The 26852-nt window shown below is 44.7% G+C and overlaps 1 protein-coding gene across 3 annotated transcripts in view; it reads right to left on the bottom strand.

The window, feature by feature from the left end:
• Nucleotides 1-26852, bottom strand: part of LOC138740766 (WD repeat-containing protein 26-like) — a 123071-nt gene that overhangs the window by 20294 nt on the left and 75925 nt on the right. For all 3 annotated transcript variants that reach the window (XM_069893842.1, XM_069893840.1, XM_069893843.1), the window contains exons 5-7: nt 12520-12617; nt 11229-11385; nt 10197-10335 (exon numbers count right to left, since the gene is read on the bottom strand). In XM_069893842.1, coding sequence (XP_069749943.1) covers nt 10197-10335; nt 11229-11385; nt 12520-12617 — 394 coding nt within the window. The remainder of the gene's footprint in view (nt 1-10196; nt 10336-11228; nt 11386-12519; nt 12618-26852) is intronic.

Here is a 26852-nt window from a genome sequence, read left to right as displayed (position 1 = left end):
TTTAAAATGAATAGGATGGGAGGTAGAAAAGGAGGATGGGGAGGAGGAGTAGCATTACTGGTCAGGGACAGTGCCATGGCTATAGAAAGGGAGGACTGTGCAGAGGGAGCGCCCACTGAGTTGGTGTGGGTGGAAGTCAGAAACAGAAAGGGAATTACCTCTGTGCTGGGAGCTGTCTATAGATCATCAAATAGCCCTCGGGATACAGAGGAGTAGATAAACAGGCACATTTTGGAATGGTACGTGAAATACAGGGTTGTAGTTATGGGTGATTTCAACTTACCTAATATTGACTGCCTACAAGAGGGATGGATGGGGCTGAATTTGCCAGGTGTGTAGAAGGCTTCCTGACGCAGTATGTGGACCAGATGACAAGAGGGGAGGCCATACTGGATCTAGTGCTGATCAGGTGGCGGACCTCTCGGTGTGGGAGCATTTTGGTGAGAGTGACCACAACTCCCTTAGTTTCAACATAGCTAGGAAGAGGATACAAAGAGTCAAACTGGGCGAGTGTTTAACTGGGGAAGGGCTAATTATGAAGGGATGAGGCAGGGACGAGCAAAAATAAACTGGAAACAGATGTTTCCAGATGTATGTTTAAGGGTGAAAGCACAGAAGTAGTGTGGAGGAAGTTTAGGGACCACTTGGGCTGTGTTCAGGTTTGTCCCACTGGGACAAGGAAAAGATGGTAGGAAAAGGTAACTGACTGACAAAACAGGTCAGGAAACAAGTCAAGAGGAAGGAGGAGGCATACATTAGATATAGGAAACAGAAAGGGCTCATGAGAAATATATGGCAGCCAGGAAGGAACTTAGGAGAGTTGAAGGGGGCATGAGAAGGCCTTGGCTTGTAGGATTAAGGAGAACCCCAGGCTGTTCTATGCATATGTGAAGAAATTGAAGGTGGGCTGTGAAAGGACAAAGGGGTCAACATGTGCCTGGAAGGCGGAGGAGGTTGGGGAGGTCCTAAATGAATATTTTGCGTCAGTATTCACAAGAGAAAAGGACCTTGATCAGGGTGAGGTCAAAATTGAACTGGCCCATGTGCTGGACAATGTGGAGATTAAGGAAGTGGAAATGTTGGATCTTCTTATAACCATCCAGACTGACAAGTCCCTAGAGCCAGATGCGATACACCCCAAGCTGCTGTGGGAAGTGAGAGTAGAGATAACTGGGGGCAGCAGTGATGATCTTTGAATCCTCTTTGGCTGCAGGGAAGTGCCGGAGGATTGGAGAATGGCAAATGTGATCCCCTTGCTTAAAAAAAGGTAATAGGGAGAATCTTGGGAATTATAGGCCCGTGAGTCTTACATCATTGGTGTGTAAACTAATGGAGAGGATTTTTAAAGATCTATGAGCATTTGGAGAAGTACAGTCGACTCAAGGATAGTCAACATGGCTTTGGGCTGTGCCTCACGAGTCTAATTGAGTTTTTGAGGAGGTAACAAAAGAAATTTATGAGAATATGGTCCATGTAGTCTACAAGGTCCCCTCAAAGAGATTCAACCAGAAAGTCATGAGTCATGGGATCTGTGGAACCTTGGGCGTGTGGATTAAAAATTGGCTTGCAGGATGAAGGCAGAGAGTAGTAGTGGAAGGAAAGTATTCTGTCTGGAGGGTCAGTGATTCGTGGAGTGATGCAGGGATCTGTTCTGGGACCCCTATTCTTTGTGATTTTTATAAATGACCTGGATGAAGAGGTGGAAGGATGGGCCATCAGGTTTGTGGTGGATGGAGCTGAAGGTTGTCGAAGGTTACAAAAATATATAGACAGGATGCAGAGTTGGGCAGAAAAGTTGCAGATGAGTTCAATCCGGATCAGTGTGAGGTGATGCATTTTGGAAGGACAAACAAGAAGACTGAGTACAGGGTTAATGGTCAGTTACTTAAGAGTGTGAATGAACAGAGGGACCTTAAGGTGCAAATCCATACATCCCTCAAGGACATCGCACAGGTTGATAGGATAGTTAAGGTGGCCTAAGGGACACTGGGCTTCATTAACAGGGGGATTGAGTTCAGGAGTAGAGAGGTCATGTCACAACTCGACAAATCTTTGGTAAGACCACACTATTGTGTTCAATTCTGGTCACCTCATTACAGGAAGGATGTGGAAGCTATGGAGAGGGGGCAGAGGAGATCAGGATGTTGCCTGGATTGGAAAACAAGTCTTATGAGGCAAAGTTAGCAGAGCTGGGGCTTTTCTCATTGCAGTGCAGAAGAAAGAGAGGAGAATTGATAGAGGTCAACAAGATTATGAGGATGGCCAGTGCCCGTTTCCCAGGGCAGGATCAGCAAACACCAGAGGACATCTGTACAAAGTGAAGGGAGGGAAGTTTAGGGGAGACGTCAGGGATAAGTTATTTTTAACATAGAAAGTTGTGGGTGACCAGAATGCCTTGGCGGGGATGAAGGTGGAGGCTGAAACATTAGAGGCATTTAGAGACTCAGTCAGAGGTGGGTGAAAGAAAATTAGAAGGTTACAGGGTAGGGAGGGTTTAGTATTTTTTTGGCAGAGAATATATGGGTCAGCACAACATTGAGGGCCGAAGGGACTGTACTGTGCTGTATTATTCTCTGCTCTATATGCCAAGAAACAGAAAAAGAGCTAATAAATATACAGTAAAATCCCCTTTTATCTGAAATCAAGCAACGAGCAGCCTCAAAATTGCAGAAAATAGGTAAAACTGCGGGTGTTTAAAATTGTTGCTCCCTCCCTCCCCCCCCCACCCCACCCACCCACATTCCCACAGTGGTCAGATTGCCAACCTCGCAAGCATCTGGAATACTCCCTGATCTGGAATCTACCAATCCCCATAGGTGCCGGATATTGGGGGTTTTACAGTAAGAAGGATAGATAAATATTCACAGTTATAGTTTGTGCAGATACATCTTTTAGAGGAACTGCAGGAGTTTATGGTTAGTGTGAGGGTCATATGGTAGGGGTGGTGGTGGGTGGGTTCAAGAGCCTCATAGCAGTTGGAATAAACATTATGGTTTTGCTCTCATTTCTTTGAGGACACTGTACTTCGTTTGAGAAAGCAAATTAAAGTGTGAATGGCCTGTACGGTAAAGTGTCCTGAGAGGCTGGAGAGCCCAACAGCAGGCAACATGAGAGAGTGCAAGAGATTGAGGTATCCTCCACATCACCCAGGGTCAGACAGAGTGATGATCCCTCCACACCGTCCCATCACACACTCCCGGGGTCAGAGTGAAGCTCCCTCCACACCGTCCCATCACACACTCACTGGATCAGAGTGAATCTCCCTCCACACCATCTCATCACACACTCCCGGGATCAGAGTGAAGTTCCCTCCGCACCGTCCCATCACACACTCACTGGGTCAGAGTGAAGCTCCCTCCACACTGTCCCATCATACACTCCCGGGGTCAGAGTGAAGCTCCCTCCACATCATCCCATCACACACTCCCAGGGTCAGAGTGAAACTCCCTCCACAACGTCCCATCACACACTTCCGGGGTCAGGGTGAAGCTCCCTCCACACTGTCCCATCACACACTCCTGGGGTCAGAGTGAAGCTCCCTCCACACTGTCCCATCACCAACTCCTGGGATCAGAGTGAAGCTCCCATCACATCGTTCCATCCTACACTCCCGGGGTTACAGTGAAGCTCCCTCTGCACTGTCCTTTTTTTTTAATTTTTTATTTTTCACACCATAAATCACATTAGCCATGATACACACTTTTCCCTTTTCACACATATACAGTGACATTTTCTCCCCCCACCTGCTCTCAATCCCCCCTCCCTCCTCTCAACCCACCCCCCCACCCCACCCCCCTCCCATCCATTTAAGGTATACAATCTAGGATACATTAAATCAGTCAGACAATGTTGTCACTCAACAAAAATACACCAGAAATTCTACTGAGTCCATTCTTTTCATTTCCTTCTCCTTCCATCAACTTAGGTAATGATTGTCCCCGGTAGGTTTTCGCTATTGTATTTAAGGTAAGGCTCCCATATTTGTTCGAATATTTCAATATTATTTCTTAAACTATATGTTATTTTTTCTAATGGAATACATTTATTCATTTCTATATACCATTGTTGTATTTTCAAATTATCTTCCAATTTCCAGGTTGACATAATACATTTTTTTGCTACGGCTAGAGCTATCTTAACAAATCTTTTTTGTGCATCCTCCAAATCAATTCCAAATTCTTTGTTTTTTATGTTACTTAGGAGAAAGATCTCTGGATTTTTTGGTATATTGTTTTCTGTTATTTTATTTAATATCTGATTGAGATCTTCCCAAAATTTTTCTACTTTCTCACATGTCCAGATTGCATGAATTGTTGTTCCCATTTCTTTTTTTACATCGAAAACATCTATCAGATACTGTTGGGTCCCATTTATTTAACTTTTGAGGTGTAATGTATAGTCTGTGTATCCAGTTATATTGTATCATACGTAGCCTCGTATTTATTGTATTTCTCATCGTTCCAGAACATAATTTCTCCCATGTTTCCTTTTTTATCTTTATATTTAAATCTTGTTCCCATTTTTGTTTAGTTTTACCATTTGTTTCCTCATTCTCCTTTTCTTGCAGTTTAATATACATATTTGTTATAAATCTTTTGATTATCATTGTATCTGTAATTACATATTCGAGGTTACTTGCCTCTGGCAAACTCAAACTGCTTCCTAATTTATCCTTCAAGTAGGATCTCAATTGGTAATATGCCAGCGCTATATCTTGAGTTATATTGTACTTATCTTTCATTTGTTCAAAGGATAAGAATCTATTTCCTGAAAAACAATTTTCTATTCTTTTAATCCCTTTTTTTTCCCCATTCTCTAAAGGAAAGGTTATCTATTGTAAAAGGGAGTAACTTGTTTTGCGTCAATATTAGTTTTGGTAATTGATAATTTGTTTTATTTCTTTCTACATGAATCTTCTTCCAAATATTGAGGAGATGATGTAATACTGGAGAACTTCTATGTTGTACCAATTTTTCATCCCATTTATATAATATGTGTTCAGGTATCTTTTCCCCTATTTTATCTAATTCTAATCTCGTCCAATCTGGCTTTTCCCTTGTTTGATAAAAATCTGATAGGTATCTTAATTGTGCGGCTCTATAATAATTTTTAAAGTTTGGCAGTTGTAAGCCTCCTTGTTTATACCATTCTGTTAATTTATCTAGTGCTATCCTCGGTTTCCCCCCCTCCATAAAAATTTCCTTATTAATTTCTTTAACTCCTTGAAGAATTTTTCTGTCAGTTGTATTGGCAATGCCTGAAATAAGTATAATATCCTTGGAAAAATGTTCATTTTAATACAGTTTATCCTTCCTATTAGTGTTAGTGGTAAATCTTTCCAATGCTCTAAATCGTCCTGTAATTTTTTCATTAGTGGATAATAATTGAGTTTATATAGTTGGCCGAAATTTTTGTTTATTTGTATACCTAGGTATCTTATTGCTTGCATTTGCCATCTAAATGGTGATTCCTTCTTATATTTTGAGAAATCCGCATTATTCATAGGCATTGCTTCACTTTTATTTACGTTTATCTTGTAACCCGACACTTCTCCATATTCCTTCAATTTCTTATATAATTCTTTTATTGATAGTTCTGGTTCTGTTAAGTACACTATAACATCATCTGCAAATAGACTGATTTTATATTCCTTGTCTTTTATTTTTATTCCTTTTATATTATTATCTATTCTTATCAATTCTGCTAGTGGTTCTATAGCTAACACAAACAATAAAGGTGATAGTGGGCATCCCTGCCGTGTTGACCTGCTTAAGTTAAATTGCTTTGATACATGTCCATTTACTGTCACTTTCGCTAACGGTCCCTTATATAATGCTTTAATCCAATTAATATACTTCTCCGGTAAACTGAATTTTTGCAATACTTTGAATAAATAATTCCATTCTACTCTGTCAAAGGCCTTCTCTGCGTCTAAAGCAACTGCTACTGTAGGTGCTTTATTTCCTTCGACTGCATGAATTAAGTTAATAAATTTACAAATATTGTCTGTTGTGCATCTTTTTTTAATAAATCCAGTTTGGTCTAAATTTACCATTTTCGGTACCTGCTCTGCTAATCTGTTTGCTAATAGTTTGGCTATTATCTTATAATCTGTGTTAAGTAAAGATATTGGTCTATATGACGCTGGTGAGAGCGGATCTTTCCCTTGCTTTAGTATTACTGTAATTATTGCTGTTTTACATGAATCTGGTAAGCTTTGCGTTTCATCAATCTGGTTGATTACATCCAGGAGGGGCGGAATTAATAAGTCTTTAAATGTTTTGTAGAATTCTATTGGGAATCCATCCTCTCCTGGTGTCTTATTATTTGGTAATTTTTTTTATTATCTCTTGTATTTCTACTATTCCAAATGGCTCTGTTAATTTATTTTGTTCCTCTATTTGTAGTTTTGGTAGTTCAATTTTAGTCAGAAATTCATCTATTTTCCCTTCTTTCCCTTCGTTTTCAGTTCGGAAAATTGTTCATAGAATTCTCTAAAGTTTTCCTTAATTTCTTTTGGATTATATGTAATTTGTTTGTCTTTTTTCCTTGATGCCAATACCATTTTCTTAGCTTGTTCTGTCTTAAGCTGCCATGCTAGGATTTTGTGCGTTTTTTCACCCAGTTCATAATATTTCTGTTTTGTCTTCATTATATTCTTCTCCACCCTATATGTTTGTAGTGTTTCATATTTTATTTTTTTATCTGCCAATTCTCTTCTTTTAGTTGTATCTTCCTTCATTGCTAATTTTTTTTCTATATTTACTATTTCCCTTTCCAACTGCTCTGTTTCCTGATTATAGTCCTTCTTCATCTTGGTTACATAACTTATTATTTGCCCTCTAATGAATGCTTTCATTGCATCCCATAGTATAAACTTATCTTCCACTGATTCCGTATTTATTTCAAAATACATTTTTATTTGTTTTTCAATAAATTCTCTAAAATCCTGCCTTTTAGGTAACATGGGGTTTAATCTCCATCTATACAATCTTGGAGGGATGTCCTCTAGTTTTACTGTCAATATTAAGGGTGAATGGTCCGATAGTATTCTAGCTTTATATTCTGTTTTTCTTACTCTATCTTGCATACTAGCTGATAACAAAAATAGGTCTATTCTTGAGTATGTTTTATGTCTAGCCGAGTAATATGAATATTCCTTTTCTTTTGGGTGTTGTTTCCTCCATATATCCAAAAGTTGCATTTCTTCCATTGATTTAATTATAAATTTGGTTACTTTGTTCTTTTTGTTAATTTTTTTCCCAGTTTTATCCATATTTGAATCCAAATTCAGGTTGAAATCCCCTCTTATTAATATGTTCCCTTGCGTATTTGCTACCTTCAAAAAGATATCTTGCATAAACTTTTGATCTTCTTCATTAGGTGAATATACATTGAGTAGATTCCAAAACTCCGAATATATCTGACATTTTATCATTATATATCTCCCTGCTGGATCTATTATTTCCTCTTCTATTTTAAATGGCACATTTTTACTAATTAATATAGCTACTCCTCTTGCTTTTGAATTATACGATGCTGCTGTTACATGTCCTACCCAATCTCTCTTTAATTTCTTGTGCTCCAATTCAGTTAAGTGTGTTTCTTGCACAAATGCTATATCAATTTTTTCTTTTTTCAGTAAATTTAGCAGTTTCTTCCTTTTAATTTGGTTATGTATTCCATTAATATTTAAAGTCATATAGTTCAACGTAGCCATTTTATACTTTGTTTATCTTCCCTTTCCGTTTTTCCATCATTACCTTTCCTCCTTTTCCATTTCTGTTTTCTTGTTTTAAACCCTTTATAAGACAACATTCCTAAAACATCAAACATTTTCCTTATTCTCCTATTTAAAACTTCTTTAGCCCCAATCTCCCCTTCCCCTCCTGAGTTGTCCTTTATCCCTTGTCGGACAACCACATCTCCCCTCTCCATTTGGATTTGCAAATTCACTCGCAAGCGTCAGCTGATTTTGCAGTGACCGCAACTCCTCCCCACCCAGCCCCCCCCAGAAAAGATTTCACTTTTCATATGTAACAAAGGGCACTCTTTTAGTTCCCTCCTTATTCCCTCTATTCCATTTCCTTCCCTTATTAATTCTTGTCTATACTATCTATATTTTCCTCTAAATATGGATACATTCATGTATGCACATTATACATATACACACATATACCTCTTTACCCACATACATATATATCGTGGTCATTTTTACTCTCATTACACGTCTTCATCCCTCAGTCTATTTTGTAATTGTTCTGCAAATTTTCGTGCTTCTTCTGGATCCGAGAATAGTCTTTTTTGTTGTCCTGGAATAAATATTTTCAATACCGCTGGATGCTTTAGTATAAATTTATACCCTTTATTCTATAAAATCACCTTTGCTGTATTGAACTGCTTTCTCTTCTTCAGGAGTTCAAAACTTATATCTGGATAAATGAAGATTTTTTTGCCCTTTGTACTCCAGTGGCTTGTTGCCCTCTCTTACTTTTTCCATTGTCTTCTCCAGTACCTTTTCTCTTGTAGTATATCTTAGGAATTTTACTAAAATAGATCTTGGTTTTTGTTGTGGTTGTGGTTTAAAGGCCAATGCTCTATGTGCCCTTTCTATTTCCATTTCTTGCTGTAGTTCTGGACATCCTAGGATACTAGGGATCCAATCTTTTATAAACTCTCTCATATTCTTGCCTTCTTCATCTTCCTTAAGGCCCACTATCTTTATGTTATTTCTTCTGTTATAATTTTCCATTATATCTATTTTCTGAGCTAACAGTTCTTGTGTCTCTGTAACTTTTTTATTAGATTCCTCTAATTTCTTTTTTAAGTCCTCTACCTCCATTTCTACTGCTGCTTCCCGCTCATCCATCTTGTCCATTTTCTTTCCCATTTCTGTTAAGGTCATATCTATTTTATTCATTTTCTCTTCTGTGTTGTTTATTCTTCTTCTTAAATCATTAAATTCCTGCGTTTGCCATTCTTTAAATGACTCCATGTATTCTTTAATAAGAGAAAGTATATCCTTTATCTTGCCTTTCCCTTCTTCTTCTATTTCACTATACTCTTCCTCTTCTTCCTCTGGGTTGGCCATCTGTTGTTTCTTTATTGCCCTTTTCTTCTCTTCTTTCTTGTTTTCATTGTCTTCTGTGTTCTCCTCTTGCTGCAAGTGTTCTGCAGCTGTCGTTGCTGGCTGTGGAGATCGACTCCCCAGCTGGTCACCCCTCCTGTCGGTGTGTTTTTTTTCATGTGCGGTTGCGCACTTTTACTCGGCTCAGCGAGCCATTTTTGTAGTACACTTTCTACCGATCTGAGGGAGCGGGTTTCTCTCTCCACCGCGGGCCTCTTCGAACAGGTAAGGCCTTCTCCTTCTTCCTCCGTTGTCTTCTCTTCCTCTCTTCTTACCGTTGATTTCAATTTTTCTTTTTTTGTTGCCATCTTCTTTCCACCTTTATACTCACTTTTCTTTAATTTTTATTTCTGTGCCTTTGTGTTTTCCTTTGTTTTTTCCGACTTTTCTGGAGAGGGCTGGAGTTCACCGTCCGGCCACTACTCCATCACGTGACTCCCTCCCTCTGCACTGTCCCATCATACACTGCCGGGGTCAGAGTGAAGCTCCCTCCACAACATCACATCACACACTCCCGGGGTCAGAGTGAAGCTCCCTCTGCACCATCCCATCACACACTCACTGGGTCAGAGTGAAGCTCCCTCCACACTGTCCCATCACACACTCCCGGGGTCAGAGTGAAGCTCCCTCCACACTGTCCCATCACACACTCACTGGGTCAGAGTGAAGCTCCCTCTACACCGTCCCATCACACACTCCTGGGGTCAGAGTGAAGCTCCCTCCACACTGTCCATCACACGCTCCCGGGGTCAGAATGAAGCTCCCTTCACATCGTCCCATCCTACACTCCCGGGGTTAGAGTGAAGCTCCCTCCGCACTGTCCCATCATACACTCCCGGGGTCAGAGTGAAGCTCCCTCCACAACGTCCCATCATACACTCCTGGGGTCAGAGTGAAGTTCCCTCCACGTCGCCCCATCATACACTTTCAAAGTCAGTCCCAGAGTGAAACTCCCTCTGCACCGTCCCATACACACACCCAGGTCCTGGGATCAGCTCCGTGGTCAGCAGAAAGTGGTGAAGCAACATCCTCCTGATACTGGCACTGCAAGGTGAGGACTGGGACTCACCGGGTCGACTTGCCAGATGATTACGGCGTTGTCCTTTGATCCAGTTGCCAGCTTTGTGCTGTCGTTGGAGAATTTGCAGAACCATACCTCATTACAGTGCTCTGTTAGGATCTGGCGGGTGTAGCAGGGAAACTGCCTCCTGTGGAGCCAGAACACAGAAATACATGCCTGGAGACTATCAGACCATCCCCACTGCTCCCTGCACCCCAATGCTGATTTAATCATGGCAGCACATTCCCTATAAAAGTGGCTGTGGCTTCTGGGACTGCAACCGGTAACCAGAGACTTACTGAAGTCCGGGCAGCAACCAGCATGGACTAGTTCAGTTCCTGGCATCATCATCACAAACAAACTTCTCTTATTTTGTTGGGATCTGCTCACTGCCACAGGCCAGCCCTGATTTACTGCCTCCCACCTGTGTACAGGTCAGCGATGAACCCACCACACAGAATGTGATCTGGTGGGGGGATCACTGTGACCTGGTGGTGGTGGGGTGTGGGGGGGGGGGAAAATCACTGTGACCTGGTTGGGGGGGGAATCACTGTGACCTGGTTTGGGGGGCGGGGGGGGTTGGGGAGTCAGATCAGATGTGTTAACCACTCACCCATACCCCGCCAAGTCCCGGCACGGGATTTGTGGGAGGATGAGAGAACCAGCTACCTCCCCAGCAGATGGGTGGAAAGAAACAACCCCTTCTCCCAGCAGATGAGTGGGGGTGGGGGAAAAGAAACAACCCTTTCTCCCAGCAGCTGAGTGTGGGGAGGGGAAGAAACAACCCCTTCTCCCAGCAGATGAGTGAGGGGGGGAAGAATCAAACCCCTGCCCCAGCAGAGGGGTGGAGTGGGGGAAGAACCAACTCCCTGCCCCAGCAGAGGGGGGTGGGGTGGGAACCAATCCCCCTGACCCAGCAGCGGGGGGTGGGGTGGGAACCAATCCCCCTGACCCAGCAGAGGGGGGTGGGGTGTGGAGAGGAGGAGAGGAGAGGAGGGGAGGAGAGGGGAGGGGATCAACCCCCTCTCCCTGCCCACTCACCTGCTGCAGGCGTGGTCCATAAGAAGTGAGACTGAGTCGAGGTTGGTGTCGGACTTTGTGTTGTGGTACAGACAGCGGTCCCTCTGCAGCTCCACCGCCTGCCTCAGCAGCGTCTGCAGGCGACGTGGAGGGAGCATCACCGAGGGCGGGAGGTAGGCTGGGTGGACACCGATAATGAGGGTGGGAGTTAGTGGATTCAACTTGTACACCCTTCGTAACCCCCAAACCCCTCCCCTCCATCGCCCCAAGACCCCTCCCCTCCGGCAGCCCCCAGATCCCCCCTTCGTCGCCCCCCCAGACCCCTCCTTTGACCTCATCTCCACTCTCCCCCAAGCCCCCTTCCCTGCCACACCCAAGTCACTAGGCAGTGGAGGTTGATAGGTTCTTGATTAGTCAGGGTGCCAAAGGTAATGGGGAGAAGGCAAGAGAGTGGGGTTGAGATGGAGAAAAAAAACCAGCCACGATTTGAGTAGTGTTGCAGACTTGTCAGGCTGAATGGCCCAATTCTGCTCCAGTGCCTGACAGTGGGATCTCGTAGGTTTGAAAAAGGTCACCTCTTCATTCTCCTAGACCATCCATTCCCAACCTTTTTTCGGCTATGCCTCCTCCCCCACACCAACACCTCTGCTCAAAGTTAATGAAAGTTACCTCTGCTCAAAGTTAGTAGAGGTCATGGTACAGCTCTACAAATCTCTGGTGTTCAGTCTGGTCACCTCATTATAGGAAGGATGTGGAAGCCATGGAGAGGGATCAGAGAAGATTTACCAGGATGTTGCCTGGATTGGAAAACAAGTCTGATGAGGCAAGCTTAGCAGACCTGGGACTTTTCTCTTTGGAGCATAGAAGGATGAGAGGAGACTTGATAGAGGTCTACAAGATACTGAGAGGGTGGACAGGGGTAAGTTTTTGTTACACAGAGAGTTGTGGGTGCCTGGAATGCCTTACCAGGAATGGTGGTGGAGGCCAAAACATCGGGGGCATTTAAGAGACTCTTAGACACATGGATGAAAGAAAAATAAAAAGTTATGGGGTAGGGAGGGTTTAGGAAGGAATCTATGGGTAGGCACAAAATTGAGGGCTGAAGGGCCTGTACTGTACTATTCTACGTTTATGGGGCCCCCTTCCCCTGTGAAACAGTCAGCTTTTGGCTTCTTCCATACTTCTACCAACTGCATAAAAAAAATATTTGGGTTACACGAGGTGTAAAGAAGGCTTTTACTTAAATGTGCTCAGGCCCTCGTGGAGGATGGCTGCTCCAAACTCCAATGGAGGCAATTTCTGGGAGACTTACTGTGGAGTTTGTCCAGGAGCTTGGTTCGTGACAAGCTGCCTTTGCCCTCCCAGTCCGCCTTTGCTCGGAGGTCATCCGCGTCGCTGCACATCAGGTACCTGAACACAAAAGACAACCAACTCAAAACGGTGCAGAAACGTCACACTTTCCGCCCACACACTCACAAAATGCTCGGTACAGTGAGGCTTTTCAATTTTAGATTTGGAGGTGCAGCACAGTTACAGGTCCTTCCGGCCCATATGGCCAAAATGCACCCGTGTGACTGATTTACCTACCAACCATCCCCCCACCCCTCACCTTTGGAACGTGGGAGGAAACTGGAGCACCTGGAGGGAACTTGTAAAGGAAGTCGTCACAAACACCTTACATTCAGCGAGTGGATTCGAATGTGGGTCTCTGGTGCTGCTACAGCGTTGCATGAACCACCGTGCTAACTATATTCCTCTGTGAGCAGGCTAACAGGCTATCTCTAGCATTCATTCAACCGTGTAAAGAGCACAATGAAAAGGAATATTGATTAGCACCAGGCAAGGGACAGCGCGAAAGCACTGTTGAGGGGCAGATACAGGGACCCGATGCCTACAGGGATGCCCCGTTGTGGGGCTTTCACATGTTGCTCTGTATAATGGGGCCTGGCGTAGGATGAATCCTTCAGTGCTTTGGCTACCTTTCCTGGGCAGCAGCAGGTGTAGGTGGGGTCCGTGGGGAGGGGATGGAAGTTTGTGTGATGTTTTGAAGGCATTAGTAGCAATACGGCTACTAATCCCACGCTATGCTGGGAACTGTGCCAAGTTCTTGTCCCAGGTGAGGTGGTCAGAGATATTTATTGCTGAGGACTTGAAGCTTTCAACTCCAATGCCACTGATAGGGCCTGTCATGCTTTTCTGTGGAATTTCCCATGCTGCCACTACAAGATTCAAGAACATTAGTCATATAAACAGAAAAAGAAACATTACACAAAATTTCTTTTAGTTAGTCTGCTGTAAGGCAAAGAGTCACCATCAGTATTGTTTGACGCCCCCTTACAGTAAGTCCCTTTGGTCACTGAGTGCCCCTGGATTCGCTTCCAGTTTCCGCAGCTCCACAGACTCCTGTTTGATCCTCCTGCAACCTGAGCTCCAGATTCAAACCTCAGATAGAATGAATAAGATTTTACCACCTATGGCCCTTTAAGAGCCCTTCTTGCCCTCAGCACCCTGACAAATCCTGGTTCCAATACCTGGTTCCCATGAGCCAGTCTCCAGCATCCCCCAACCGCAAATCTCCAGCAGCCCACAGCCTGTGAGGGCCTCCTGACTGTGTCTATAGCAGCCCATGTGTGTCCTTCGAACGCGTCTCCAGCACCTTACAGCCTGCGGATCCTTTGACTGCCAGTCTCCAGCAGCCTATGTAGGACCTTTGATCATGTCGCCAGCAGCCTGGTTGGGTCCTTCAGTTGCTGAGCCCCTCACTGATCCGCTGCCGTGGTCACCGTCCTGCAGGGTCATCGCTCCCATTTCTCCTCCTTAACAAAGGGGAGGGGCATTCTCCCATTTTCTGGTAGCTCTGTGCCGGTTCACTGCTCCCCAGAGGTCTGCCAGTCGACACGGGTGCGAGTTGACGTCGTATGAATCCCCTGCACCAGAGGACGCGACAGAGCAAGAAGCTCATCCGTTTATGGACTGGAGAAGCCAGCTACCTCAGCTTTGGGACTGGAGATATGCATGTTCTCCCAGCGTCTGCATGGGTTTTCCCCGGGGGCTCAGTTTCCTCCCACTGTTCAAAACGTACTGGGGGATGGAAATTGGGTGGCACGGACTTGTGGACCTGTTACTGTGCTGTGTCTAAAACAACATTTAAACTTTAACATGAGACATTACAGGTGATAATGACTTGTGGGGTTCTGAGTGGAGTGTGAGGGTCAAAGAACGGTCTAGTAGATTTGTGATGGCCCATTTGTTCAGCTGGGCCCTTGTTCATGACCAAGAACACTGATGAAGCTTGGAGCACAGCAACCTGAAAACATGCAAAATACATTTCACCAGGAGCTTTTATCACAGCTACTCTTACTTGCTCTCCAGACAGCAGAGAGGCCGGCTTTCAGACAACAAGATAGCAATGCCATCGTCCACTTTAGTGATCAACTCGGTAACTGTGCAGGGTGCTGGAAGGTCTCTGCCAGCTCCCTCCAAGGACGTGGGATCTTTTAGAACCATGGTACACTACAGCACAGAAACAGGCCCATCTGGACTGTGCCAAGCTATTATTCTGCTGAATCCCACTGATCTGCACCTGAACCATGTACCTGTTTTTTTTTTTGAACGTCAAAATGAAGCCCTCATTCACCACTTCAGCTGGTACTTTGAATCTCCCAGTGGCCAACCATTTCTATTCTGTGCCCCACTGCCATGCTCACACGTCTGTCCATGGTTTCATGTGCTATCCCACCAAGACCACTTGTAAATCTGAGGAACAGCACCTACTTTTCTGTCTGGGCATTCTACCACCGCATGGCATGACACCGCCTTTTCCGGTTTTTGCTAGCCCACTTCCCGTTCTTCCTCTCTTCCCTATCCCTCTCTCCTTTCCTCCAGCTCTTCACCCCTTTACCTCTCCATTCACATAGCTATCCCTCCTACCTCTGCTTGCTGGTGTGCTTCCCTCCCTTATCCAACTACTACCTCTGGGGCTGTGCTCCTCCTCCTGCCCCCCCCAATCATTTCGATTGTGTGTCTGGCTACATTTTGATCACCCCCCCTTGATGAAGGGTTCAGACCCAAAACTTTGGTGTCATGTATCTTTATCTTTGCTACATAAAGTACACGGTTTGACCTGCTGAGTTTCTCCAGCGTTGTGTTTTTACTTCAACCATGGGGGTCTGCAGACTTTTGTATTTTACTTTTGTCTCTTTATCTATACTTACTAAGAGCCTTTATATGTAAATTTGGGGGTGGGGGGGGGGCGGGTTAATTATCTATAATGTTAGTCTTTCAAGCGGCTCTGTGGAGGGGGAGGAACCTGCAGATGCAGTGCCGGTTAAAAGTTTTCAAAGAATGCGACTGAAAAAATAAAGTAAAAACTTTAGAGTTTATATATTCATGCAAGCAAAGTTTGTTCAGTGTAAGTAATTTTGTCTTTTAAACTGTTTATTCTTAATGCAGATGTATTAGTTAAAGTAAGTCTCAAGCAAGCAGAATATATACTTGTCCGGCATCTACCAATTCCCATAGATCTCGGATACCAGGGATTTTACTGAATAAGGAATAGAAAGAGTGCAGAGGTTTACTAGGATGTTGCCAGGACTTGAGGAACAGAGTTACATGGAAAGGTTTGGACTTTATTCCCTGGGAGTGTAGACGAATAAGGGGAGATTTGTTCGAGGTGTACAAAATTATGAGGGGTATGGACAGACTAAATGCAAGCAGGTTAAGAGAGGACATGGGCTGAGAATAAAAGAGGAAATGTTTAAAGGGAACATTGGTATGGGGGTGGGGGAGTTCACATAGAGAGTGGTGAGAGTGTGGAAGAGCTGCCAGCTAAAGTGGGGAATGAAGGCTACATTTCGACATTCAAGATAAATTGGGGCAGGTCCATGGATGGGAGGAGTGTGGAGGGATATGGCCCCTGCGCAGGTCATTGGGACTCGGCGCAATAATAGTTCGGCACAGAGAAGATGGGCCTAAGGGCCTGTTTCAGTGCTCTAGTGTTCTAGGAAGCTAGAGGGGAGTTCTGCTGGTTAACCAGTTCCAGTACCTGCAGTCTCTCCAACTCTTCCAGTGTTTGGAATCTGTGATCAATGGATGAGAAGCTCCCCTGGTCACTAAGAGCAATCATTTTTCCGAGCACTTACCCGGGTGTCAGGGCTAGTGGAGGCTCTCTCGTGGACACAGGCAGCTAGGTCGCTCTCACAGGTGAGTCCTAAGATAGACAAGCTGCAAAAAATCCAGACAAGCGTGGTACTTCCTCTGGAGTTTGCGGAGGTTTGGTAATGACATCGAAAACCTTGGCAAACTTCCACAAGATGTGCAGTGGAAGGTGTGCTCACCGGCCGCATCAAGGCCTGGTACAAGGGCACTAATACAGCGCCCTGCACAATGTTTGGGAAAATACACTTTTTTCCGTTATTTGCCCGTGTTCCACAGTTTTACATTTGTAATCTAACAATTCTTGTGTTTAAAGAGCACGTTCCAGATTTTATTCAAGGTTATTTGTGGTTTGACCATGTAGAAATCACAGCACTTTTTATACATTGTTCCCCCATTTCAGGGCACCATAATATTTGGGACATAGCAATGGTCTGTATATTAAAGTAGTCATGTTTAGTACTTTGTTGCATATCCCTTGCATGAAATGACTGCTCAAAGTCTGTGATTCGTTGACATCATCAGGTGCTGAGTATCTTCTCTGGTGATGCTCTGCCAGGCCTCTACTTCAGCAACCTTCCTGCTTGTTTCGGTGGCTTGTCCCATAAATGTTTTCTTCAGGTTATGGAAGCAACCTCAATTGGATTTAGATCGGGCGGCTGACTTGGCCATTCAAGGACTTTCCAGTTTTTAGCTTTGAAAAAGTCCTTTGTTTCGACCAGTGGTTCTCAACCTTTTTCTTTCCACTCACATACCACTTTAAGGGGTTGCTTAAGGTGGGATGTGGGTGGGAAGGTTGAGAATCACTACTCTAGACCCAATTGTTACAGAAATATTTTGGTAGAGAAAAATTGTCATTGGACCATTTCGTTTGGAGTTCTGAAATATAATGAGCCAATTAGGGGTGATCAAAACAGAGGTTTTCAAACTTTTTCTTCCCACCTGTGGCAGCCATAAATATCTGGGCCAGAACACCCCCAACACCACATTTCATAGATGAGGTGGCGTGGTTTGGACCTTGGGCAGTTCCTTTATGTCTCCACACTTTGCTCTGGCCATCATTCTGATACAAGTTCATCTTGGTCTCATCTGTCCACTCGACCTTTTCCAGAATTCCGCAGGTTCTTTTAAATATTTATTGGTAAACTGGCCATCCTGTTTCTCTGGCTAACTAGTGGTTTGCATCTTGCATGCAGCCTCTGCATTTCAGTTCATGAAATCTTCTGTGGACAGTCGTCATTGTCACATCTACACCTGCCTTCTGAAGAGTGTTTCTGATCTGTGGGGCAGACGTTTGGGGATTTTTCTTCATTATGATGAGAATTCATCTACCATCAGCAGTGGAGTCTTCCTTGGAATACCAGTCCCTTAGCAATCACTGAGCTCACCAGTACGCTCTTTCTTCTTAATGATGTTCCAAACTGTTGATTTTGGTCACCCGAAGGTTTGGGCGATGTCTCTCACTGTTTTATTCTTGCTTTTCAGTCTCATAATTGTGGCTTTGACTCTGGCACATCTCTGGTCCTCATGCAACTGCAGACTCCAAAGGTGATCAGAAGCTTAGAAGCAAGCCCAGCTCTCTCATACCTGCACCCATGAACCCATTAAACATTCCTGAGTTCTCACAGACACCTGTGGTCAAATGTCCCAAACATTATGGTGCCCTGAAATGGGCGAACTATGTATAAAAAGTGCTGTAATTTCTACATGGTCAAACCACAATGTAGACAAATAACCTTGATTAAAATCTGGTATGTGCACTTCAATTACATGGGAATTGTTTGATTACAAACACAAAACTGTGGAACACGGGCAAATAAAGGAAAAAGGCATCCTTGCCTCAAATATTATGGAGAGCGCAGTACCTCTGCGTGGAAAAACCTGCAAAAGGGAGTGGATACATCACAGGCAAATTTATTGTCAGAGTACAAACATGAGATCACATACAACCCGGAGATTCTGTTTCCTGCTGGCCAGGCAGAATTTCTTCTTAACAGTTGTGCAAAAAGAAGAGATATGTATGCAAAAGAGAGAAATGTAAACAAATTGAATGTCCAAAACAGAAAATAAATATTCAATAATAAATAATGTGTAAAGTAAGATCAGGGACTCAATGCTGGTGGACTTCACGCAACCCAAGACCACCAGGTTGGAGACACTGAGGAAGAAAAATCATGCCTTCCACATCTTTCAGCATAGACTGCTGACATTTAAAACATTTTTCCTGGCAGGGTGGTTACACAGTCTTTTTTTAACAAATAGCTGAAGGATATGTAAGTTCAGGTAGCCGTACCCTCAGAATGACTATGATAAAGTGTGAGGCTATTGCTGCAGGGAGATGGGGCCATTGTCAACTAGTTAGGGTGATAAAGAGAAGCAACCTACTAATTGCTTACTGCTTGGGCCTCCTTTGTCCTTGGGATTATAAATTTGTGTGTCTCTTTAGGCCATTTCATGAGGCCACCCACAGGAGCTTACCTTTCAGACAGCCATCCTATTCCTATCCAGAGGCGTCTTGTAGGTGGGGTGACTGGTGTAGTAGCGCTACCCGCCATAAAAACGCGGCAGAGAAATGGCCTGCTTCCCTACCCATAATCCCCCAGGTAGCTGGAACTGCTCAGTGTTTCCCAGAACAGTTCCAGCTGTGTGGGGGATTATGGGTAGGGAAGTCAGCCATTGCTCTGCCACGTTTTAGGCTGCAGAGTGGCCCTGAAGGCCGGAGCGGCCACCCCCACCGGCTGCCCCGCTGGCCCCTGCTGACAGCTCCCGCTGCCTTACCAGCCCCCGCTGCCCCTGACTTGGAGGGAGAGGGGTGAGTGGGGAGATGGGTCACGGGCTGAAAGCATCATCAGTCCACTCCCAAACAGCCAATTAGCGCTGTGTTCTGCCGATTATCCCTCTCCAAGAGGGGTTGGATTATGTGGCTCGGAGACAGCCTCCACACATTCAGAGCGGTACGCAGTTATGTGTTTTGGCGGAGATTCTCTGCCTTTACATTTGGAGTTTTACCCTATCTGATCGTCCTTTTTACTCAGGAGAGTAAAAGCTCCGCTTTTAGGAGCTCTTCATTGTATCATGTTTTAAAATAAAGGCTTTCTGTACCAGCATTCCTCTATGTCCGAGATTTTTGCCACAACAGATGGCGTCGAGGATGGGATTCTCATAAGACGCTCCCCTCCTTTTCAAGTTAGAAAGGATTATAAATATAAAATAGGGCAGAATCCTGGAAAAGAACCCAAGTGGGGAAACAAAAATCTGGTCACTCCACAGGGAGGAGACCATCTGAAACTCTAGCTGAAACGGGGGTGGACGATAACTAGTCCTAGCTGAAAGGGGGAGTCAAAAAGAGTAGCTACCGAAGAAAGGACAAGAAACAGAGGAGCTTATTGCAGAATTCCTTTACACTGATGAGCGTTGTAATTGCTTATTGTTAAGACCACACGCGGCATAACTCTGCTCTTTCTGTTCTGCATCCGCTGCTCCTTCCGGAAAGAGGAGAGCCAACAATTCTGCACCCGCTGCTCCTGCCACAAAGAGGAGAGCCAGCAGTAGAGCTCTTCCTGCTGATGGGACACAGGCACAAGGCGTCCCGCAGACCAAGGCCAGGACTGAGAAACAAATAAAAATGGTAAAAGCCACCCGTCGAAAGGTAGATGATCTGCTGGTCCCTCCGGGATCACCTGCAAACACCGTTGTCAAAGAAACAGGAGGCAATCGGTACACAACTACTTTTAGCAGCGACCTGCATAACTGCTCTCAGGGAAATTGGCCCAACGGGGGATCTTTTAAGATACCAGCAATACAAACTGGTGGGATGCGGTAGCAAACGGACCCTAAATGGGGAAGTTAGCTGTTGCCTGCAACATAAAATAGAGGGGCCTGCTGATTTTGTGATCAGATGAATTGCTAGACTCACAGTAAAAGAGGTGGAAACATATATATGAAGAGATGACATTAGATCGATTTGCATCTTGGGACTGGCACGGATGTGGAGTTAAAGACTGTTCCTGTGCGGTGCTTTTCCACGAATGATTTTAAGAGGAAATGAGGTAAGCAGTAAAAAAAAAAGAACTATAAAAGGATGTGTAATGTGAAAACGAATGTGATTGGAAGCTGCTCTAATGGACTATAAATACCAGCATGGAGTAAATAACAACTTTATGCCTCAAATTCTCTCATTTTAAGTGATTTTCAGAAAGGTCACCTGCAAATCTGAACAACATCCACCCCCCCTTCCCCATTGAAGGACTACTTAAACTTGGTTCTTTTTTCATTTCAGATCTAATTGCATGTGGTAGCATTTGATGGTTCAAAAGCCTTGCAGGAAATATCTTAGAGGCAAATTATACCGCAAACAAGGATAGGTTCATACATGTGTGACATAACATTTATTGAGGAAAGAGTGCTTCAAAGTGTACATTTTTACTGTTAATTTTTAAAACTCAGAATATTCACTTTCAAACTACCCTTGAGTTTGGTAAAAATACTCCAATTTTCTTTAAGCTGAGGACTCTTTAATCTCAATCATAAGTTAACCTAGTGTTCCTAGAATGAAATTAAATCAACAACTGGTTAAATTGAAAATGAATGGAGAATGCCAAAATTCCATTGAACTGCAGCAATTCACTGACAGAGACAAGATACCCAAATGAGCAGGCAGACAGCAAGTTTCTGGACAACTGGGACAGTGAGAAGATTAAAAGCTGCTTTCTTACAGCAGAGGTTAACGCCTCTGTCACTGAGACCCAACCATGGGAACAGAGGGGTCGCGCCACCCCATCCCAATACACAGTTATAAATGACACCGGCTGTGCAGATGTGTACAGTATTTGACATCTTTGTAACTTGCTCATGTGAACAATTACACCCACATTGGCAAGGAGGGAATGGTAAATATTGCTGTAAATACCTCGCTACAGACATGGTATCATCCAAAAATTTAGTGAAGCAGACAGAAAAATCCCAAAAAATGCCACATGCCAATAAAACACCAGAAGAGATGTTCCTCTCACCATCAGGCCATTTTTTCATGTTTTTAATGTTTATTTCATCATTTCATCAGATGCAAGGATCGACAATGAGATAGACAACAGACTCGCCAAGGCAAATAGCGCCTTTGGAAGACTACACAAAAGAGTCTGGAAAAACAACCAACTGAAAAACCTCACAAAGATAAGCGTATACAGAGCTGTTGTCATACCCACACTCCTGTTCGGCTCCGAATCATGGGTCCTCTACCGGCATCACCTACGGCTCCTAAAACGCTTCCACCAGCGTTGTCTCCGCTCCATCCTCAACATTCATTGGAGCGCCTTCATCCCTAACGTAGAAATAGTCGAGATGGCAGAGGCCGACAGCATCGAGTCCACGCTGCTGAAGATCCAGCTGCGCTGGGTGGGTCACGTCTCCAGAATGGAGGACCATCGCCTTCCCAAGATCATGCTATATGGCGAGCTCTCCACTGGCCACCGTGACAGAGGTGCACCAAAGAAGAGGTACAAGGACTGCCTAAAGAAATCTCTTGGTGCCTGCCACATTGACCACCGCCAGTGGGCTGATATCGCCTCAAACCGTGCATCTTGGCTCCTCACAGTTCGGCGGGCAGCAACCTCCTTTGAAGAAGACCGCAGAGCCCACCTCACTGACAAAAGACAAAGGAGGAAAAACCCAACACCCAACCCCAACCAACCAATTTTCCCCTGCAACCGCAGCAACCGTGTCTGCCTGTCCCGCATCGGACTTGTCAGCCACAAACGAGCCTGCAGCTGGCGTGGACATTTACCCCCTCCATAAATCTTCGTCCACAAAGCCAAGCCAAAGAATCTGTTTACTGAATTATTTTGAGTACATTGCTATAAATATTGCTGCTTTAATTGTTAAAATGATAGTGTTTTCACGATGTTTAAAATGAATCAAGGGAAATAATTCTTTGCTATGGACGACCCGAGGTACTGAACTCAGATAATGGTCCTCACTTTGTAATTGAGATAAATAAAGAATTGAATAAGGAATTGGAGATCCTGCAATATTTCCACTACTCCCATCAAACCCAGACAACAGGAAGAGTGGAATGTGCATTAAGAAATTAAACTGGCAAAATTGACAGGGCTGAAATTGGCTAAAAGTGCTACCCCTAACATTATTTAAAATGCGAGTGACACTGCAGGTTAAGTTGGGGCTATCTGCTGCAGAGATGGTCCACGGATAGCCAATTTGGACACCTTGGGGAGCAAAGCCCACAGCGCCAGTGGGAATGAAATTATTATCATTAGGCGATAACGTGAGAAAATATTCGAGTAATCTAACGAAGACTTCTTCGAGTGGTGCATTCACAGGTACATCGTCCACCTAAAGGAGGGTAACCCAAAAGAATATGGTGAATATCCTAACATCGAATCTGAAAATCCTTGTGAGGAAATGGGATCAGAGGAAATTGAGAACTCAGTGAGGAATGGCCATTCCAGGAGCTGTTAAACAACACTGACTGCAGTAAAGCTTGAAGGACACCCTCGCTGGATACACCAAAGGAAAAAGGCCCACCTAAAACCTAAAGACTTTTTATTCTAACATAAGAACTTTATTGTTATGACTTTTTCTCACCTTGATATGTGAACTGAATATCAGAGTCATGACTGAAAAGAGAAATTTTGGGCATAGGTTAATACCTTACAGGGGTGATAATGGATTTTTAAGACTACACAGATCACAGACAAGTCAAAGTAAGGACACAAACATGTGGAGGACAGCAGGTTAACAGGACATCTTTTGGGACCCACAGATACATAACCATACCAAAGCTGGGAGAAAGTTGATGTAATACTTCACTGTATACAATGTTTTTTGACACAGGACATATCCACGGCTGACGACCAATTTGACGTGGGCCTGTTAATTGGGATATGTGGTTCCCCCTATGGCTCATGTACAAAAGCTACAATAATACCCTGATTGGCCAGGGGTAACCGGGTACAGGACAAAGAGAGGTATCTCTAGGATGGAGCAGGTTGTTTCGTTTCCATTCCCCGGGATGGTACGAGAAAGGCATCCTTAGAGCTGATTGGGGGAGGGGGGGATATTAGCTAATGAAACAGCTAAGGGACTCCCAAATAGCTGGGAAGGAGGTTTCTCAGCTGTCAGCGGAGATGGTTGCCATCTGAACTGTGACAATGGACACTGAATATATTCCGCCTGCCTGGTCGTGGGGAGACCTGTAAAATTATAGATCAAGGCTACTGTACATAGAGCTCCGGCAACATCGCTAAATGGGTGAAGCACATGCAAAAAGAGATACAGGACTTGCATAAAATTGGTGCAAAATGCCTGACTACAGCACTCATCCCTTTGCACAAAGCTTTGGCACTGGATTAAAAAAAACTTTTTATGCTCCCAGGTACCCTTGTAGATTTACTGTTTTAATGCTATCCAAGTCTTCTCCACAGACCTTTTTTTACTTATCACAGTCATGATAAACGGGGAAATGTAGAAAAGTGTTGGTTTTAAGACACTACAAAAGTAAGTTTTACTCCGTCAAGAATCTCCCACAGAACAGGGTACAAATTAAAAAACTAACAAACCTCCCAGACAGGAAGGATGGTTCTCCTGGCTCTCCAGCTCGCTTTACAGTTGGGGGGGGTGGAGAGGAGGGGTATTACACGGAACAATAGTCGTTACAACAGTATTCATCCTGTTGTGCTTGTGGGACAGTAAAAGTGTGTGGCACTAACCATGGCCATGGGTATTTCTGGAGATATCCCCATGATCACTCAAGTGGTTAACCAGGAGAAAATGTTTACCCCACTGGAAAATGGCCCTTTCCCAGAAACCTACAACATTCTGGTTGAAGAGGAAGACGAGTTACCCAGTAAGGAGTGTTAATCAAAAACTTAAGATTAATGGGTGGGGGGGCGGGGGGAATTGTGGAGGAAAAAAAATAATGCCTTCTGTGATAGAATATTTGAGAATGTTTTTGGGTGATAAATTGGTAAAATTAGAAATGAAATGAATGGACAGACAGAGAGAGAGAGGAAAGAGAGAGACGGACAGAGAGAGAGAGAGAGAGACGGACAGAGAGAGAGAGACGGACAGAGAGAGAGAGACGGACAGAGAGAGAGAGACGGACAGAGAGAGAGAGACAGACAGAGAGAGAGAGACGGACAGAGAGAGACGGATGGACAGAGAGAGAGAGACGGACAGAGAGAGAGACGGACAGAGAGAGAGAGACGGACAGAGAGAGAGAGACGGACAGAGTGAGAGACGGACAGAGAGAGAGAGACGGACAGAGAGAGAGAGACGGACAGAGAGAGAGAGACGGACAGAGAGAGAGAGACGGACAGAGAGAGAGAGACGGACAGAGAGAGAGACGGACAGAGAGAGAGACGGACAGAGAGAGAGACGGACAGAGAGAGAGACGGACAGAGAGAGAGACGGACAGAGAGAGAGACGGACAGAGAGAGAGACGGACAGAGAGAGAGACGGACAGAGAGAGAGACGGACAGAAAGAGAGAGACGGACAGAGAGAGAGAGAGACGGACAGAGAGAGAGAGACGGACAGAGAGAGAGAGACGGACAGAGAGAGAGAGACGGACAGAGAGAGAGAGACGGACAGAGAGAGAGAGACGGACAGAGAGAGAGAGACGGACAGAGAGAGAGACGGACAGAGAGAGAGACGGACAGAGAGAGAGACGGACAGAGAGAGAGACGGACAGAGAGAGAGACGGACAGAGACAGAGAGACGGACAGAGACAGAGAGACGGACAGAGACAGAGAGACGGACAGAGACAGAGAGACGGACAGAGAGAGAGACGGACAGAGAGAGAGACGGACAGAGAGAGAGACGGACAGAGAGAGAGACGGACAGAGAGAGAGACGGACAGAGAGAGAGACGGACAGAGAGAGAGACGGACAGAGAGAGAGACGGACAGAGAGAGAGACGGACAGAGAGAGAGACGGACAGAGAGAGAGAGACGGACAGAGAGAGAGAGACGGACAGAGAGAGAGAGACGGACAGAGAGAGAGACGGACAGAGAGAGAGACGGACAGAGAGAGAGACGGACAGAGAGAGAGACGGACAGAGAGAGAGACGGACAGAGAGAGAGACGGACAGAGAGAGAGACGGACAGAGAGAGAGACGGACAGAGAGAGAGACGGACAGAGAGAGAGACGGACAGAGAGAGAGACGGACAGAGAGAGAGACGGACAGAGAGAGAGACGGACAGAGAGAGAGACGGACAGAGAGAGAGACGGACAGAGAGAGAGACGGACAGACAGGCAGAAAGGAGTCTTTGACTGTGTGTGACACACACAGCTATAACAAGCCAGGTTGTTGGAACCGAAACAGAAGTTCCCGAGCGACGGATGGCTGGAAGTGCTATCTGACTGATGTTTCTCTTGGAATAAGTGGAACAGGAAGGAACTCTGTGGGAGCCTGAAAGAAAGAGGTTATCATCTGGAGAACCCTGAGGGGGGCAAGTTTCATCAGCAAGAAATTGAGGTGGCTAATGGTGGAAATTATGGAAATCCTTAGAACATCTCTCTGCAAACTGACAAGAACCTTCCTGAGCAGTAAACATTTACCTTTTGAGCACCAAATCCCGGTGAACTTTATAAATGTTAAATTCTGTGCACAGTATAAGAATTGCCTGTAACCAGTGAACTTGGAGGAATGAGAAGTGAGATTGAACTGTGAACCAAAGAACTTTTCTTAAATTTACACACACATTACATACACGTGCGCTTAGAATTAGAAAGGATTCAAGTTAGGTTAGTTAAGTCAATAGTGATAAGTTAAGCAGTCTGGTTTCTCGCCTTTGTTTTTGTACAGGGTGATGATGATGGCATCACGAAGGTCCTGAGGCAGTTTTCCTTGGTCCCAACAAAGCTTGAAAAACTCATGCAGTTTGACATGCAGAGTTTTGCCGCCAGCCTTCCAGACCTCTGGGGGGATTCCATCCATACCTGCTGCTTTGCCACTTTTCAGTTGTTCAATTGCCTTATATGTCTCATCCTGGGTGAGGACCTCATCCAGCTCTAGCATTAGGGGCTGTTGAGGGAGCTCAAACTACAGGGGAATCACGCTGCTCTCCATTGCAGGCAAAATCTTCGCTAGGATTCTCCTAAATAGAATAATACCTAGTGACGCCGAGAATATTCTCCCAGAATCACAGTGCAGCTTTCGCGCAGAGAGGAACGACTGACATGGTCTTTGCCCTCAGACTGCTCCAAGAAAAATGCAGAGAACAAAACAAAGGACTCTACATCACCTTTGTTGACCTCACCAAAGCCTTCGACACTGTGAGCAGGAAAGGGCTTTGGCAAATACTAGAGCGCATCGGATGCCCCCCAAAGTTCCTCAACATGATTATCCAACTGCACGAAAACCAACAAGGTCGGGTCAGATACAGCAATGAGCTCTCTGAACCCTTCTCCATTAACAATGGCGTGAAGCAAGGCTGTGTTCTCGCACCAACCCTCTTTTCAATCTTCTTCAGCATG

The sequence above is a fragment of the Narcine bancroftii genome, chromosome 8 (genome assembly GCF_036971445.1).
Source record: "Narcine bancroftii isolate sNarBan1 chromosome 8, sNarBan1.hap1, whole genome shotgun sequence".
Taxonomy (NCBI): Eukaryota; Metazoa; Chordata; class Chondrichthyes; order Torpediniformes; family Narcinidae; genus Narcine; species Narcine bancroftii.
This window is presented reverse-complemented; position numbering and strand designations above follow the sequence as displayed.